We start from the raw sequence: 17,916 nt of genomic DNA, 5'->3' as shown, positions 1-17,916 counted from the left end.
GTAGTTAGCCCTTTTTATAAAGTTAGCCCTCTAAGAGCAAGGAGAATTTTTTTATCTTTTCCTTTTATCTCTAGCACGTAATACAATGTCGGATATATATTAAATGTTCAATAGTTTCTTATTAGTTGGCTGATTGGGGGAGGGGTTCATGGAATAACAAGAGAATTGGGTTTTTAATATGATTTTCTCAGGTCCTTTTCCCCACTTCTTTTTTCAGAGCCCTCTATGGTCCTTCCCAGGGACTGATGAAAGATCCTAAGCCCTCATCCCCAGAATCCACAAAAGGAGCATCAAAACTGGGGACGTAATGGCCCCCGGCACGCCCCTGGCTCTCAGCTGGGGGGCCAGCTGGTCTGTAGGTATGAGGAAGGGTATGGGGGGGGGTGGGTAGCCCAAGCAGAAGCCGATTGTGCCATCAAAGTTTCCGTAGACAGCAAGTGTAATGGAAAGAGCGCTGGTTCTAGTTGGAGCTGAACTAAAACCCGCTTTTTACCCATATGGAGATCGGTCAGTCATTGATCCTCCCCCAGCCTCAGTTTCTCTAAATGTACAATAAAGGAGCTGGACAAAATGAATTGCAAAGTGCGTTTTTCCAAAAGGGAAGAGAGTAAGCTCATTTCCAAGTCCACGTCACAAGCAGGGAACCTCTGTGATCACCCCACGCTTCTCTCCACCCCGAGGGCTCAGAGCCCTCCCGACCCCCCCTTCCCTCAGGTAGCTCCTCCACCTGATTGTCTCCGCCGCCAGATTGACAGCGTTTCAGCATCTAGTGATGGAGCCCCGGGCACGGGGCCAGGAGGTGGGGACAAGGGCTGGAGCTAATCAGGTCACAGGGCGAAATTAAAAGGCAGGTGGAGGAGGGCGCCCATCAGTCCCTGCCCTCCAGTCCCTTCTCTGCTCAGTGTGCCTCACCTGCCGGAGCCTGAAGGAGCGCGGGCTGGCTCCGGAGGGGGGAGGCACCCGCGCCCTTCTGTGCCGAGCCTGGGCAGCATGGCCCAGCAGAGAGCCATCCGGCTGTCCCTGCAGAAGCCCACGCACGCCGTGTGTGTGGTGGGCACCGAGGTCGCGCTGGACGTCTATGGGTAAGAACCTCGTCTGGCTCTCCGCGCCACCCAGGGCTCTGCCTTCCAGGGACCGAGGGTGGGGGCGAGGATGAGCCCCGCGCTCTCGGGCCCGGGGGGTCGGCTTAAGCAGTCCCACTGGGAACGGGACGGGAGCGCGGCCACAAGGAAGGATGTTTTGACAGAAAAAAGGCGGAGCCCGCGGCAGCGCCAGGGAGGGAGGAACTCTGCCAGCTGCTTCCGATGGGAAATCGCAGCTCGGGAAGATCAACTGGAGAGCGGGGTTAGGGTGTGTGTGTGTGTGTGTGTGTGTGTGTGTGTGTGTGTGTGTGTGTGTGTGGTGTGTGTGTGTGACAGAGACAGAGATAGAGATAGAGACAAAGAGAGAGACAGAGAGAGGCAGAGACAGAGAGACAGAGACAAAGAGAGAGAGACAGAGACAGAGAGAAGAGAGACAGAGACAGAGAGAAGAGAGACAGAGAGAGGCAGAGACAGAGAGAGAGAGAAAAACAGAGAGAGACAGAGGCAGAGAGAGAGACAGAGAGAGACAGAGACAGAGAAAATTGGGGGGAGTCCAAAATCAGGAAGCTCAGAACTAGGATCTTGGGAGGGAGGAAATCACATCTGATCCTCTCACCAATTTCTGAGCTCTCTGGGATTGGGACAAAAAGTTTATTTCTTGAGGGTATAGCGAGCTAAGGAAATAAGATGACTGGGAATTTTACCGGAGAGGAAGGACAATATAGGTAGAAGATCTCTCTCTTTTTTCAGAATTTGGGTAAACCTGAGCTCTCTTAGTCTTGCTGATTTGGGCTCTGGCTTGAGTTGGGAGTCAGGAGACTGAAGTGTCTAGTTTCAGTTCTGCCATTGACCAATTGTACTCAGTTTTTGAGAGTGATTTCTCTTCTTTGGGACTGAGTTTCCTCCTTTGTAAAATGAATTGGACTAGATAATTTCTCTCCCTTCCATTCTGTGTTCTAAAGACCATCCAAGCTGTGACAGTTTATGTTCTAAGAACCCTCCATCTCTAATATCCTGTGTTCTAAGGGTCCCGTCAGCTCTGACATTCTGGTTCTAAACACCCTCCCAGCTCTAATAGTCTGTGTTCTAAGGAACCTTCCAGCTCTGACAATCTGTGTTCTAAAGACCCTCCCAGTTCTGACAGTTTGTGTCCTAAGGACCCTCCATCTCTAATATCCTGTGTTCTAAGGACCCTCCCAGCTCTGACAGTCTGTGTTTTAAGGGTTCTCCCGGCTCTAACAGTGTGTGTCCTAAGGTCATTTCTTCCTCTGATATTCTCTATTCTAAAGAACGTCCCAGTTTTTGACATTCTGGATTCTAGAAACCCCCTAGTTCTGATATTCTGAGTTCTAATGGCCCTTCTAGGTCTAGCATCCTGTGTTTTAGGGCTCCTTCTGCTCTGAAATTCTGTGTTCCAAGGACCTTTCCATTTTGATTACTCTCTGGTTCTTTGCCCCAGCAAAGGTGTTAGAGAGATTGTGACTTTTTTGCAGCATTAGGTGGGCCCTGAGAAAGGAAACTCAGCCCGGGAAGGGAATCTATCCCTATCTGGTTCTAGAGAACTTTACCTGAATCTAACCTGTCTCAATGTAGAGATTTTGAGTCCCGTGAGTGAGGAGGGAGCACTTGTCATCGAGTCACAATCTAATTTGTCCAGGCCCTCCTATGATTCTACTAGCTAGTCCAAAATGACCTAGTTTGAACCTTTTCTTAATTCCTCCATAAATTTAGGTGCAAATCTGAAGTGAGAGGTTATGAGTTCAAGGTATACTTACTAGTTGTGAAATTATGAGCAAACCCTTCCACTCTTCTGAGCCTCAGTTTTCTCATCTGTGAAATGGGAGGAATAATATGCTAACTACCACATTGAGTTGTTGTGAGGTCAGTATTTTGTGAATATTTGGAATGAGAGCTCTTCTTTTTTTGTGGGGCTAGGTCATCCTTGCTAGGGCTGTCATAGGGCACATGTGCTGGGCCAAAAGTTGGTTTAGAATATCTATGATAATCCTTTGGATTCTGAGACCTGATGAGTTGGTCATTGTTTCTGTCTTATTAACTTTCTTCTTCTTTGAGATAACAAAAGTGGATTTGGGGGCAGAGGACCTGAGTTCGAATCTTGGTTCTGCCATTTAATAGTCATTTTACTTTCTCTGTACCTCAGTTTCCTCATCTGTACAAGGAAGAGGTTGAATTAGATGACCTCTAAGGTCCAAATTTATGAGAGCTCTGAGCCCCATCGACAAGAGTCAGTGTAGCCCAGTGGAAAGAGGGCTGGATTTGGAGGGTGAGGACTGAGGTTCAGATCCCAGCTCTGTCCCTCATTACCCATGAGAAGCTGAGCAAATCAAATAACCTCTGTGCCTCAGTTTCCCCATCTGTCAAATCAAGGGGTGGACTAGATCTTCTAGCTCTGTGATCCTAATCCAATTTCAAGATGGAAGGGTAACAAAGCCTAGTCTTAAGCCAACTGGCATCCACATGGAGGTAGGGATACATGGTAGATGAGGTAGAAATAAAGGCAACCCCAATTCCTGCTTCAGGAGAGGCCCCAACATCCCAAAGACAACATCCCACGACTGAAATGGTGGCGAGCATCCTGGAATCAAAGCCTGGACTGGAATCCCACATCACGCCATCTCCTGGGGCCTCAGTGATCTCCTCTATGAAATTGTTTGACTGGTCCCAGTTTCCTGAGAAAAATACTTTCTCATCTTTAGATCCCTGGAGTAATGGGAGCCGATACCCTCATTGTTATCCATTTCTTCCTTCTGTTTTTAGGCCAAAGGCTGGAGACTTTTGGAAGCCACAAGATACCCTCAGCTACGTCTCCCTCCCTTTCTAGAAAACCCCTATTCCCTGCACCAGGAACACCCCCAAATACGAACTTGAACCAAAACCTCCGGAATAATTATAGCTTTTACATTGATACTGAGCTTGACCATGTTTACAAATCACTTGGCAGACATGATCCTATTTGAGCCTTACAATTCCCCTGTCAAGGAGCTGTTATTATCATCCCATTATACAGATAAAGAAGTTGAGGCACGAGGCAAATAAATATCTTGCCCAGGGTCTAAGACAGGCTATAAACCTACTGACTTCAGGTCCCACTCCTTCTTCTCCATCATTCCATGTGTCTTCTTTTTTTTATTTTTTTATAGTTTTTATTTTCTATTTTTTTACTATAGCTTTTTATTTACAAGATATATGCATGAGTAATTTTTCAGCATTGACTCTGACAAAACCTTTTGTTCCAACTTTTACCTTTTTTTTCCCCAACCTTATCCCCATCCCCTCCCCCAGATGGCAGGTTGACCAATATCATGTGGCTTCTCTTAGTGTGTCCGACGCCTCGGTGCCTCCTTTCCAAACCTCTCAGAAGAAAGGGGGAGACGTTCATGAGGGATGCTACCTTGAAGGGCAGGATCTTTGGGGATCTCCACGTACTTTACATCAGGGTAACCTTGGAAAACTTTCCCACTCTCACTCCCTTTTTGCTGAGAAAATTTTATGTGACTGGGTAGATGGATATATAAAATAGGTATGCTAAACAATTTACTGAGAAGAAATCATAACTTCATGGCCCCACATGGAGGCGTGAACCATACAAGAAGCTGAACTTTAGAGTCCTTTTCAGAAGCGACATTCCAACATGGTGGAGGAAGGAGCTTCTGGCTCTGTTGTTGGCTGGGAGAAGATTCAGAGGGCTTAGTGGAAAGGAAGCCGGGGGTTTAACCAGAAGCCCGGGTTCCCATTCCCCCAAATTTCTTATCCTTGCTGAGCGTCCTCTTCCACACTATAAAAGGAGGCAGTTGAATGAAACAGTCTCCAAGGTTCTTTCATGTTTGATTCTTATGATCCTATGATTATCTGGGTCCTGGTGATGTCTCCTTTAACAGCCCTAGTTGGGAAGGCTTGAAATGAGAAAAATCATCAGAATTTTCCTATTTCTAAGTCAGAGAAGTCAAGGTTAGACTCAGGGAAGAACTTCCTACGAAGGAGGGCAGTAATAGTGAGCTAGGTGGGTGGTGGAGGGAGAGCATAGAACGACCTTCTGTGGAGGGAGGAGTCATCTGGTCTCGCCCTTTTAGTTTACAAAGAAGAAAACCGAGATCCAGGTGGTACAATGAGCAGGTAGCAGAGCTCGGAAGTCCACCTCCTGTGCCCCGACAGAAAACCCAGTCCTTTCTCAATTGGCCACACTGGTTGAGGTGCCTTGCTGGCCAGAGGCAGCAGCTAAGCTGGTTCTTCTTGCCAGAAGCTCTCCCTCTCAGCTCCCAAGGAGGAGCGTCTTAGAGGCAAGGACCTTGACTCCCCCAGGCCTGGCAGGTATTTCTCACCAGCAGCCTGGGGGCTAACTGCTGCTGACTGGCCAGGTTCTGGAGGGGGTGGGGCGGCCCCGGGGGACACCGCTTGCCAAGCACCTGACTTTGCCAACCTCCCAGGCTCATGGAGAGAGTTAATGGGGTGTCATGGGGTGACTTCACGGGAAGTGATTAATTACCCCAAAGGAGCCGAGGAGACTTGGTTTGGAGAAATATTTGCCTTTCGGTGGTTAATTGCCTGATGGCTCCAACCTTGAGTGTTTTCTTCTTAAAAGGACCAGCAGCCTCCCAGTTCGACCCCCGTAGCTTGGGGCGGCAAAACCACATCCCCTCCTCCCATATCTCACCTACCCCATGGTGTCTAAAAGGAGTCTTGGTGACCTTGTCAAACTGTCTCAGATGGAGAAGGGGCAAGGAAGCCACCTCATGACCCCTGATTCATTGGGATGATTCCAGCCTGCCTTGTTCTCCCTCCCACCCAAGGCCTTCCTACTTCCCTGACCTAGCGCCTGGAGGGCATGGACCTTAGCCAAGATCCCCAACCCTGTCATAGCCATAAAGAGAGAGCCTAAGCCTGAACAAAACCCCAAACAATGCAGTCCAGCTAATCTGAGTCTTAATTGGCAGCCCAAAGGTTCAGAGTCAGAAGTCCGTAGGGTGGAGGAGGTTAATGAGTATTAATTAACAAAACTGAAAAAGAGCTCTAAATCTCAGCTGGCCTTGTGTCTTGTCCCTCTTCTTCCTGTCCTGATTTCTTCTCCCCACCCCATTTTTGGTTGATGTTTTATTGCTAATCTTGGGAGGGGGGTGTAGCACTTCCTAACGACTCTCCCCAGACTCCCACTAAAACTCACTATTGGACAAAGACGTACAATCAAGTCAATACACTGACCCTGTCTGGCAGTATCCTCCTAGTCTGCACTTCTATTGATCCTCTCTCTCTTTGGGGTGCTGGAAGTACACCTCCCTCCTCATCTTTGATCAGACTTCTGAAGCCTTCCTACTTATTTTCTTTCACAACTTTGTGGTCATCATATAAATGTTCCTTGTGTTCTCTCTAGGTCTCTGATAAAGTCTATACTTCATGGTTCATATACAGTCCATCTTTTCCTGGTCTTCTGTGATTGGGCCAGGAGAAAAGGTGACTGATTCTGATTGGTCACCCATTAGGCGTTCAAAGTACATCATCTCAGCTAGGCTCCCTACCTCTCATCAATCCTTCTGCTTTGCCCTTATCAAATCATCATCTCTTTCCTCATGGTGACCTTTTCAAAGTGCTCTTGAGAGCACTCTATATAGATAGGATCATAGATTTAAAGCTGGTAAGGAACACAGGAGACATTTAGTCTGTATACCTGGGGTACTTAGTATTCCCGTGATATTGGATAGCGCACTTCACTTCCTTGAGTGTCAGTTTCCTCATCTATAAAATGAGGCAGTTGATTTAGATGGCTCCAGAGATGCTTTCCAACTTTAGATCCATGATCAACGTGTCCAACACAGAATTCATTATCCTTCCCATTAAACCTCCCCCCCCTCTTACATTTCCTATTACTGTAGAGGACAACACCAGGCTCCTAACCTAGGAGTCATCCTGGATTCCTCAGTCTCACCTCCCACACCAAGCTGTAGCTGAGGGCTGTCCATTTTACCTCTGTAACATCTCTTGCCCATTTTACCTCAGCAGCATCTTTTGCCCATTTTACCTCTACAGCATCTTTTGCCCATTTTACCTCTACAGCATCTCAAGTTCATCTCACCTCGGCACCATCTCTTGTCTATTTCATCTTTACATCATCTATTTTCCATTTCACCTCTACAGCATCTCAAGTTCATTTTACCTCTTTAGCATCTCTTGTCTATTTCATCTTTGCATCATCCCTTGTCCATTTCACCTCCACATCATCCTTGTCATTTCTGCATCATCTTTTACCCATTTCACCTCTGCAGCATCTCTTGTCCCTTTCACCTCAGCATTGTCTCTTATCTCTTTCACCTTTTTAGCATTTCTTGTCCCTTTCACCTCAGCATTGTCTCTTACCTCTTTCACCTTTTTAGCATTTCTTGTCCCTTTCACCTCAGCATTGTCTCTTACCTCTTTCACCTTTTTAGCATTTCTTGTCCCTTTCACCTCAGCATTGTCTCTTACCTCTTTCACCTTTTTAGCATCTCTTGTCTATTTCACCTCTTTAGCATCTCATATTTATTTCACCTTTGTATCATTTCTTGCCTATCTCACCTCTGCAACCTTTCTCAAATACACCTCTTTCTCTTCTCTGACCCTGTTACTTTATTCCTGGAATATTATGATAGCTGCTGGAGAATGGGGTGGTCTGCCTGCCTAAAGTCTCTCCCCACTGATATTCACCCTCCATTTAGTCATCAAAGTGATTTTCTTAAAGTTCAGATTTGACCCTGTTATCCCTCTTGCTTCACCACACCCCATACTTAATAATCTATAATGGCTCTCCATCTCCTCTAGGATCTAATATAAAACATTCTGTTTGCCATTCATACCCTTTATAACCTAATCCCTTCCTACCTTCCAATCTTTTTACCCCATTCATACCCTTTATAACCTAATCCCTTCCTACCTTCCAATCTTTTTACCCCATATTCTATTTAGTGACACGTACTTCCTGTCTACAACATGGATGAAACACTCCTGACTTTAGGTATTTTCTCTGGCTGTCCCCCGTGTCTGGAATATTCTCCCTCGTGTCTGCCTCCCAGCTTCCTTGATTTCCTTTAAATCACAGTGAAAATCCTACCTTCTGCAGGAAACCTTTCCCACCCCTTCCTAATTCTTGTTTCTTCCTTTTCTTAATTATTTCCTATTTATCCTGTCTCTAACTTACATGTACATATTTATTTGCATGTTATCTTCCTCCCTTAGATTGTAGGCTCCTTGAGGGCAGCTCCTTGTCTCTTTTTTTGTTTCCTCTCTGAGACTTCAGTTTTCTCAAAAAAAGGCTTGAACTGCATGATCTCAGAATTCCCCTTCTTACTGAAGGCTTGATTAGCAGTGAGCTCCTCCTTCCTTCCCACATCCTCTAGCATCCAGCTATACTGGTTTATTTGTTTTTATTGCTGGCACATGGCATTCCATCTCCCTTTTATTTGTCTTGTATTGATTATATGTGCTCCATGTCCTGGAATGCTCTCCCTTCTCTTGCTTTCTTTGGCTTTCTCCAAGACGCAACTTAAATTTCACCTTCCAATGGAGGCCTTTCTCAGGCTCTCCTCTGCCTTCCGTCCCTTCTCCTAACCCACAGCTATAGTTTTTCCCTCTAGTATTATCATCCATCTACTCTGTAGCAATCTTGTATATCCTTAGTTATTCACTGAGTGTCTTCCCCATTTGAATGTAAGTCCTTGAAGGCTGGGACCAATGCATTTGTTTTTCTTTGTATCCAGGATTTTTAGCACAGAGCTGCTAAAAATCCTGGATACAAAGAAAAACAAATGCATTGCTTGCACATTTTGGTTGTTGTTGCTGTTCAGTCATTTCAGTCATATCCAACTTTTGTTACCTCATTTGGGTTTCTCTTGGTAGAAACTGAGGCAAACGGCAAAATCACTTGCCCAGAGTCACACAGCTAGCAAGTGTCTGAGGCCAGATTTGAACTCAGAAAGATGGGAATTCCTCTCTCTAGGCCTGGTGCATCCTAGCAGCCAGATTCTCTCTCTACCATCAAAGTGATCTGCTGATCCTACTTTATCTATACTTCTAGATTTATATCTGTCTCTCCCATCATTGGATTTTAAGCTCTTTGAGATCAAGAGTGATGTCATTTTTCTTTTATTTACCCCCACTGCTGATCACATAGGGGACATTTTATAAAAATTCATTGAATTGAAACAGGCACCTGCTATCACGGTGTGAACCAGTTGAGAAGCCTCAGGCTTCTCTGCGGTTCTGTTGGAACCACAAGTGGATTCCCCTGTTTCATGTGGCCCCAGGAATGTAGCTCCGAGCACAGGGAGCCTTTTGGAAGGGAGAAACCAAGGAAACAGTTGTGTCTGTAGCTGTTTGTACACAATATGGCATTAGGGAAGTACGAGACTTGGAGTCAGAGTCACCTCTGGCACTTACTGTCTTCTAATTAATTATTAATCAATAATAATATTTCACATTTATTATATAGTTGCAAGGACAGCTGCCAGCTCAGAGGCAGAAAGTTCTGGGTTCAGAATCTGCTTCTCACAGATCTGACTGCAAGACTCTGGGCAAGTATAACTTCTCAGAGTACTGGGCAAATGTCTAAATGTTATATTCCAGACAAGTTACATAGGGAGAGGGTATTTCTTTATCTGGGAATTTCCCATGCCTATGAAATTACATGGCCAGTTCCCATCCCAATTTATATAATTTTATCCCTATTTATATACTTCTTTTCAATTTGCATAAATTTTTATATGTGTGGATGTGAATATACACACACATATATATTTATGTAAAGTTTACAAAGGTCCTCACACACATGATTTCATTTGCCTCTCACTGTAATCCTATGAGGTGGGTGCTATTATTATTATTCCCATTTTACAGATGAAAGACAGGTAGGTTGGGTATCCTGCCAAGTATCAGAAACTGGAGGCTTTCTGTACTCTACATATGATGTTTTTTGAGTCTCTTTCCCTCACTGGGTCTTAATTTCCTCATTTTAACGATGGGGAGGTTGGACTAAAATGGTCTCCACGGTTCCTTTTTGCTCCAAAATGCTATGGATTAGCTCACCCCTCTTTCAAGCTCTTCTCTCCTGGTTCCTTTCCCGTTTGGACCCTTTTTCGTGCCCCTCCTGCTCTTCTTCCCCTTTCCCTCCTAGACCTTCCCAGGAAGGAGCAGAGCTTTTCCGAAGGTGGGATTCATGGGCCTTGGGCCACAAGCTGAGGTCCCTGGGGGTTCCTGACTTAAGCAGTAATTACGGTGCATTTGGGGGAGGGGGCAGTGGTTGGGTTGAGGAATGTCGTCCTGTCTGCCCCAAGGATTTTCGGGTAGCTCCGATGTTACAGGCACAGAGAGACATCCAGCACTTAATCCCCATCGTGCTGAGTCAGAGCTACCGGGTGCCCAGCAGCGTGCTGGGCCTGGCGCTGGAAGCAAAAGGAAGAAGAGACTGGCCTTGAATTCCAGCTCTGCCCCGTGGAAGCTGACCAGGCCAGCCCCCTTTTCTGGGGCCCAGTTTGCTCCTGGGAAAATGAGGAATTTGAAGTCCAGGATTTCTAGAGCTCTGGCAGTCCTGGGACAGAATTAAGTGCCACGGAGAAAAGGGCAGAATTAAGCAGAATGAGATAGGATTAAGTGCTATGGAGGGGCCAGGGAAGGAGCAGGTCTGGAGGAGGGGAGGAGGAGACCTTCCATTTTTAGCAAAACTTTGAAATCCCCATCCTGAGTGGCTCGGCCCCAAACCCGCCTCTGAACCATGCTCTGGAGGCTCCTTTCCCCTCCAGAAAACAGCCACTGTGTCTGAAGACTGGCCAAGGGAACACTTCGTTCTTGTTCCTTCCCCTACCTTTGCCTGGTCCCTAGAGAGGAGGACAGCTGGAGATAGGTCCCAGTGTGAGAGAGAACAAGCGAACTGAGAAGCTTAGGGACTGATCTTTTTCTGTCTTTGTCTCTCTCTTTCTCCCCCTCTTCCTGCTCTCCCTTCTCCTTCTGCTCCCCCTTCTTCTCTGTCTCTGTCTCTCTTCCTTCCTCTTCCCATCTCCCTCCCCTCCCCCTCTTCCTCTCCCCTCTCCTCTTCCTCTCTCTCTCTCTCTCTCTCTCTCTCTCTCTCTCTCTCTCTCTCTCTCTCTCTCTCTATTTCTCACTCTATGTCTCTCTCTCTGTCTGTCTTTCTGTCTCTCCCTCTCTCTGTCTCTGTCTCTCTGTCTCTTTCTCCCCCCCACATCCTCCCATCCCCATCCCCTCCTCTCTCTCGCTCTCTCTATGTCTCTCTCTCTGTCTGTCTCTCCCTCTCTCTGTCTCTGTCTCTCTCTGTTTCTTCCTCTCTCTCTGTTTCTCTCTCTTTGTCTCTCTCTGTCTCTCTCTCTTTCTCTGTCTCTGTCTCTTTCTCTCTCTGTCTCTCTCTGTCTCTCTCCCTGTCTCTGTCTCTGTCTCTCTCCCTGTCTCTATCTCTGTCTCTCTTTCTGTCTCTGTCTCTGTCTCTCTCCCTGTCTCTATCTCTGTCTCTCTTTCTGTCTCTCTCTGTCTCTCTCTGTCTCTCTCTCTCTCTCTCTCTCTCTCTCTCTCTGTCGCTCTCTCTCTGTCTCTCTCTCTGTCTCTCTCTGTCTCTCTCTGTCTCTCTTTCTGTCTCTCTCTGTCTCTCTCTCTCTCTCTCTCTCTGTCTCTCTCTTTCTGTCTCTCTCTCTCCATCTCTCTGTCTCTCTGTCTCTCTCTGTCTCTCTCTCTCTCTCTGTCTGTCTCTCTGTCTCTCTCTGTCTCTCTCTCCATCTCTCTGTCTCTCTGTCTCTCTCTGTCTCTCTCCATATCTCTCTCTGTCTCTCTGTCTCTCTCTGTCTCTCTCCATCTCTCTGTCTCTCTGTCTCTCTCTGTCTCTCTCCATATCTCTCTCTCTTTCTCTCTCTTTCTCTCTTCTCTCTCTCTTCCTCTGTCTCTGTCTCTCTCTCTCTCTCTCTCTCTGTCTCTCTTTCTGTCTCTCTCTGTCTCTCTCTCCATCTCTCTGTCTCTCTGTCTCTCTCTCTCTCTCTGTCTCTCTCTCTCTCTCTTCCTCTGTCTCTGTCTCTCTGTCTCTGTCTCTGTCTCTCTCTCTCTCTCTCTCTCTCTCTTCCCCTGTCTCTGTCTCTGTCTCTCTCTTTCTGTCTAGTTGTCCCTGTCCCTTGAGGAATTACAGGGCATGAGGTGTCCAGGTTTGTTATGTAGGAAGAGGAGGGTTGGGGGGAGGGGAGGGGAACCCCGCCTTTAATTCTAGTCCTCAGAGCACATTCCACAGGGCCGGGGCGCCTTGGGCACAGGGGAAGCGCAGCGTGGCCGCCTGCCCCTTCTCTCGCCCTCCCGGGGCTTTGATGTCCCGATAAGGGATTCCGCCTCCCCTGGGACCAGAACAGCTCCCTCTAAACACAGGCAGAGCTTACAGGAGGAGGAGGGAGAACATGGCGGGGTGGAAGGAAACCTGGACTCCAGAGCCTAGAACGTCAGAGCTGGAAGGAGCCTTGGACACCATTTGGTTTGACCCTTTCAGTGCTTTCACTAAAGTTCAGAGAGAGGAAAGGGCCTGATTAAACCCTCACAGCAAACTCACAGAATCATGAAATGAGTTGTAAGGGGCCTTAGTGACCATCTATTCCAGGCCCTGCTAAAGTACCTCCAGTGATGGGGAGCTCACCACCTGCAACTGGAGGAGGTAGATTCCACCTTGGATGAGCTCTCATTCTAATGGTTAAGTCTCGGTTCCTGGCTGACTGTTTGAAGCTCTGCCACATGCTCCTGGCTCTGCCCTCGGAGGCCGCAGGCAACAAGTGACAGCTGTTGTCTAAGCCTCCCCTCTGCTCCCCACCCCCAGGCTTCTCCAGACTGAAGATCTCCTCTTCCATTGCTCTCAGGAGGTCTTAACCTCAAACTAAGACCAGCAGCATTGAAAACAATCTCTGAGTCTGGGTTGGGAAGAGTTAGAATCCAACTTTGGAGCTTCAAGAGAGACTGTGGGCAAGGAGGGGGTCCCTTCCCACCGGCCTCCATGGGTCAATCCCAGGGCCAGGCCGAGGTACCAGTCAGCCCAGGAGCTGCCTCCCCTACTGGGGGTGTCCCTTAGAGAGCAAGGAGAAAGGGAATCCTCGGGCCACGAGTGCTTTGCCCTTTCTTGCAGTTTTAGTAAAAAAAAAATGAGCTTGTCTCTTGGAGGAGAGGGAGCTTGTAGCCTCTGCATCAGGTCACCGGGTACCATGGAGACCTGACTGAGCAATGGGGACTATGGTCAGTGAGCTGGTAAAAGGAGCTAGAGAGGAGCCCCCCCAGTGCCCATCCTCACAGACATGTGCAGTAGTAAACAAAGAGGTTTCCAGCTCTGACCTCCTGGGTTCTAAGGGCCCTCCCAGCTCTGACATATTGGGTTCTAAGGGCCTTCCCTGCTCTGACATATTGGGTTCTAAGGGCCTTCCCTGCTCTGACCTCCTGGGTTCTAAGGGCCCTCCCAGCTCTGACCTCCTGGGTTCTAAGGGCCCTCCCAGCTCTGACCTCCTGGGTTCTAAGGGCCTTCCCTGCTCTGACCTCCTGGGTTCTAAGGGCCCTCCCAGCTCTGACCTCCTGGGTTCTAAGGGCCCTCCCGGCTCTGACCTCCTGGGTTCTAAGGGCCTTCCCTGCTCTGACATATTGGGTTCTAAGGGCCTTCCCTGCTCTGACCTCCTGGGTTCTAAGGGCCCTCCCGCTCTGACCTCCTGGTTCTAAGGGCCCTCCCGCTCTGACCTCCTGGTTCTAAGGGCCCTCCCAGCTCTGACCTCCTGGGTTCTAAGGGCCTTCCCTGCTCTGACCTCCTGGGTTCTAAGGGCCCTCCCGGCTCTGACCTCCTGGGTTCTAAGGGCCCTCCCGGCTCTGACCTCCTGGGTTCTAAGGGCCCTCCCGGCTCTGACCTCCTGGGTTCTAAGGGCCCTCCCGGCTCTGACCTCCTGAGTTCTAAGGGCCTTCCCTGCTCTGACCTCCTGGGTTCTAAGGGTCCTCCCAGCTCTGACCTCCTGGGTTCTAAGGGCCCTCCCAGCTCTGACCTCCTGGGTTCTAAGGGTCCTCCCAGCTCTGACCTCCTGGGTTCTAAGGGCCCTCCCAGTTCTGACCTCCTGGGTTCTAAGGGCCCTCCCAGTTCTGACCTCCTAGGTTCTAAGGGCCCTCCCAGCTCTGACTTCCCGGGTTCTAAGGGCCCTCCCAGCTCTGACCTCCTGGGTTCTAAGGGCCCTCCCTGCTCTGACATTCTGGGTTCTAAGGGTCCTCCCTGCTCTGACATTCTGGGTTCTAAGGGCCCTCCCTGCTCTGACATCCCATGTTCTAAGCTCTTTTCTACACTATCTTATAATCTGATGACAAAATCTTCTCCTGTCTCTTAGCCATGAGTTTTTTTTTTTTTTTTTAATCCAAAACTGGTTTGTGGCCCTGCTATCTGGCTATTGGATGGCCATTGTTTTTTTTTTTTTTTTTTTTTTTAAGATGTGTGATCTGGGATTAAAAATTCAGGTTCATAGCTGCTGGAGCCAAGAGTAATTAGAAAGTAATATTTAAACACACACGTGTATACACAAATATGCCGAGATGTACAAAACACACACAAGAATACTACATATATACAAATATATAATACACACATGTAAATCTTCACATATACACATATAAATACATATAGATGTATACATATAGCCATATACTATATCTGCAGTACACACATAAATATAAAAACATACATATGCAATATAAACATAAACACATATATACACAAATATGGACATATATACTATACATATGCAATATATGCATATTAAACGCATGCACATATAGACACTTATACACTATGCACACATACATAATATACACATATAAATACAAATACACTGGGTTTTTTTTCTAGATAATATGGTATAATATATAGAACTTGTATTTTTAGAGTCTAGAGAAACCTTAGTTTAGACAGGTAGTTGGCACTAATTCATTACCTAGGGGACATTAAGCCTCTTTTTTTCTTTAAATCTCCTTAATTTCTTCATCTGTAAAATGGGAACAAAAAACTTGTGCCTCTTACCTGTCTCAGAGAGTTATACTGTGGGTTGTAAATTTGAAAAACTTTATGAAAATGTAAGTTTGGTCTAATATGGACCCGTGATTTAATTAATATAGAGAACAGTCCCCCAAATGCCTTGGACCATTTACACTCAATAATTATTGAGGACCCTCCCCCAAACAGCTTTTGCTTATGTAGATTATATATCTAGATATTTACTGTAGTAGAATTTTTAAATGTTAGTATTAATGTGAAAATGGTTTTGCGCTTATTCATCCCTGAATGTTTGTCCATCAATCTCAATGAGAACCGTGACATCAGGGAGGTGATGCCATGACTTGCAAGTAAATTGGGTTTAAGTGAATCAGGGCTATGTGGAATCATCAGTCTTATTCTCTAGGGAGCCATCTGGGTTCAGGGGCCAGATATAGATCAAGACAATTGGAATTGACTTTGGATGCAATTGGAGACTTGGTCTTTTTAAGCTTAAGTCTTTAACAATTGCCTCAATTTGACTGAGGCAACACCCATTCAGTGCTTAAGGCTAAGTAAGAAATGAAGCAAAGAGTGGCCTCTTATAGCTACTCCAAAAATAAAATCAGTCTGGGAAGGAAAGATCTTCAGGTATTCTGGCCCAAACAGAAACAATTGCTATTTAATTTTACTCTGAAAGAATGAACTGAAAGGGACTCTTGGGACCACACTTTGAGAATAGTTGGTATATTGAATTTCCAGTGGAGCAACTCCAACTACTAAAGGAAATCAGAACTTTACATTTATATAAATTATATATTCTGAAATTTATAGTCTCAGACAGTGCTAGGGGCACTGAGAGCTTATGTGACTTGTCAATAGTCACATAGGCAGGATATACTGGAAAGAAGACTTGAATGTAGGTCTCTATGATCCTGAGGTCAGTTCTCTCTCCATTACTACATATTATCCCACTGTAGAAATATTAATAATAATTATATAACATTAATAATTATTAATAATCAAAATTGTTATTGTTATTCTTCTTCATAAAATCAAATCTTTAGAACTTAAGTAGACCCCAAAGATCAGCTAGTCCATCTCTTTCTTTCTCTCTTTTTTCCCTCCTTCCCTCTTCTCACTCTCTTTCCTTCTTCCCTCCATCCTTCTCTCTCTCCCTCCGCCCCCAACTCTAACACACACACACACACACACACACACACACACACACACACACTCAGGATTTTTAGCCCTTCCTCCATGCTTATCCACTGTTTAGCATTATTATCTGACTAAAAATCATATGTAGTTTTGTGGTTTGAAAATCATCTGTGTTTTTTGTCTTTTTTTCTTAATTGAAAATGATCTGTGCTGAAGATGTTTGTTTTTGTTTTGTATTCTGAGTTTTTAATTATTTATTGCTTCGTATTTTCCTTCTTCTTTCCCTTAAAGCTGGTAAAAATGGAGTTTTTGTTGGAAGATGGGTTCTTTTGTTCCTTGGGCCCAGCCTCTGACCACTAGGCTGGAGCAGAGCTCCCTCAGGTGTGTGCTACGTGTGGGATTGTGGGCCACCTCCCTGTTCCTCAGGCGACACCCTCTGCAGGACACATGCCTGTCTTCACGGCATCTTAAGGTCACAGATGCAGAGCTGGGTGGGGCCCCTAGAGCTTCGATCCAGCTCCATCAATTTGGAGAGTAAGAAACTGAGGCCTAAATGGGGAAGTGACTCATCACCCTCATAGAACTAGGAAGTAGCTCATCCATATTTGAATCCAGGTCTTCTGACTTCAAATGCAGCAGATATTCTATAGTACTGTGGTACCATCAATTGGGGCATCGAGGGGATGTCATAGTGCATAGAGTGCTGGGCTTGGACTCAGGTCTACTCATCTTCCTGAATTCAAATCTGGCCTCAGACACTTGCTAATCACTTAGTTCTATTTATCTCATTTTCCTCATCTGCAAAATGAGCTAGAGAAGTGAATGGCAAACCACTCCAGTATCTTTGCCAAGAAAACCCCCAATGGAATCATGAAGAGTTGGACAAGAAATGATCTTCACCTGAGTCCATAGCTAGTGAATTTGGTCCCTAAGACCCTTGCTGAAAGTGACCTTAGAACATAAGATATCAGAATTGAAAGTGGTCTTAAGTCACACAATATCAGAGGTAGGAAGGCCTTAGAATGTCAGAGCTGGGAAGGCCCTTAGAACATAGGATGTCTGAAGTAAAATAAATATTTCTCTTTATTCTTTTTTTACACTTCTTAAAAAATTTATTGCTAAAATTTATCATTACATTGTTTAATTTCTTCTAGTACCTCTCTCCCTTTACTAGACCCATTCCATATATGACAATTTTTAAAGGAAAAAAATAGAGAGGAAACCCTAAGCAATACTGATATACAACAGATTTGGGGGTTTTGTTTTCTTATTCAATTTCTAACTTTTGTTTTATTGGATTATTTAATCCACTCACATGTAAAGTTATGAGTTAGATTAGGCTTATATTTTTATCTTTGTTTCTAATATGCTTTCTTTTTCTGAATTGGGTTTAAAAAAAAATCCATCCTCTTTAAAGGTATTATTGTTCTAAGTTATTTTTGCTTAATCTTTGTTTATTCTAAAATACCTTATACAGGGGTCCTCAAACTTTTTAAATAGAGGGCCAGTTCACTGTCCTCAGACTGTTGGAGGCCGAACTATAGTAAAAACAAAAATTTGTTTTGTGGGCCTTTAAATAAAGAAACTTCATAGCCCTGGGTGAAGGGGATAAATGTCCTCAGCTGCCGCATCTGGCCCGCGGGCCGTAGTTTGAGGACCCCTGCCTTATAGAATAGA

At 45.8% G+C, this 17,916-nt stretch overlaps 1 protein-coding gene and 1 long non-coding RNA gene across 4 annotated transcripts in view; one reads left to right on the top strand and one right to left on the bottom strand.

Moving 5' to 3' along the window:
* The first annotated feature begins 864 nt into the window (after positions 1 to 864).
* LOC127555802 (protein-arginine deiminase type-1-like) overlaps positions 865 to 17,916 on the top strand; it is a 52,665-nt gene continuing 35,613 nt past the window's right edge. Inside the window, exon 1 of one of the 3 annotated variants that reach the window (XM_051988411.1) lies at positions 865 to 1,082. In XM_051988411.1, coding sequence (XP_051844371.1) covers positions 991 to 1,082 — 92 coding nt within the window. In that variant the 5' untranslated portion in view covers positions 865 to 990. The remainder of the gene's footprint in view (positions 1,083 to 17,916) is intronic. The other 2 variants (XM_051988413.1, XM_051988414.1) reach the window with 2 other exon arrangements.
* LOC127555806 (uncharacterized) overlaps positions 13,865 to 17,916 on the bottom strand; it is a 583,775-nt gene continuing 579,723 nt past the window's right edge. Inside the window, exon 3 of the long non-coding RNA XR_007952291.1 lies at positions 13,865 to 13,909. This is a non-coding gene — a long non-coding RNA (uncharacterized LOC127555806). The remainder of the gene's footprint in view (positions 13,910 to 17,916) is intronic.

Source organism: Antechinus flavipes, chromosome 3 (genome assembly GCF_016432865.1).
Source record: "Antechinus flavipes isolate AdamAnt ecotype Samford, QLD, Australia chromosome 3, AdamAnt_v2, whole genome shotgun sequence".
NCBI classification, from domain to species: Eukaryota; Metazoa; Chordata; class Mammalia; order Dasyuromorphia; family Dasyuridae; genus Antechinus; species Antechinus flavipes.
Note: the sequence above shows the minus strand (reverse complement) of the source record. Positions and strands in the feature narration are given on the sequence as shown.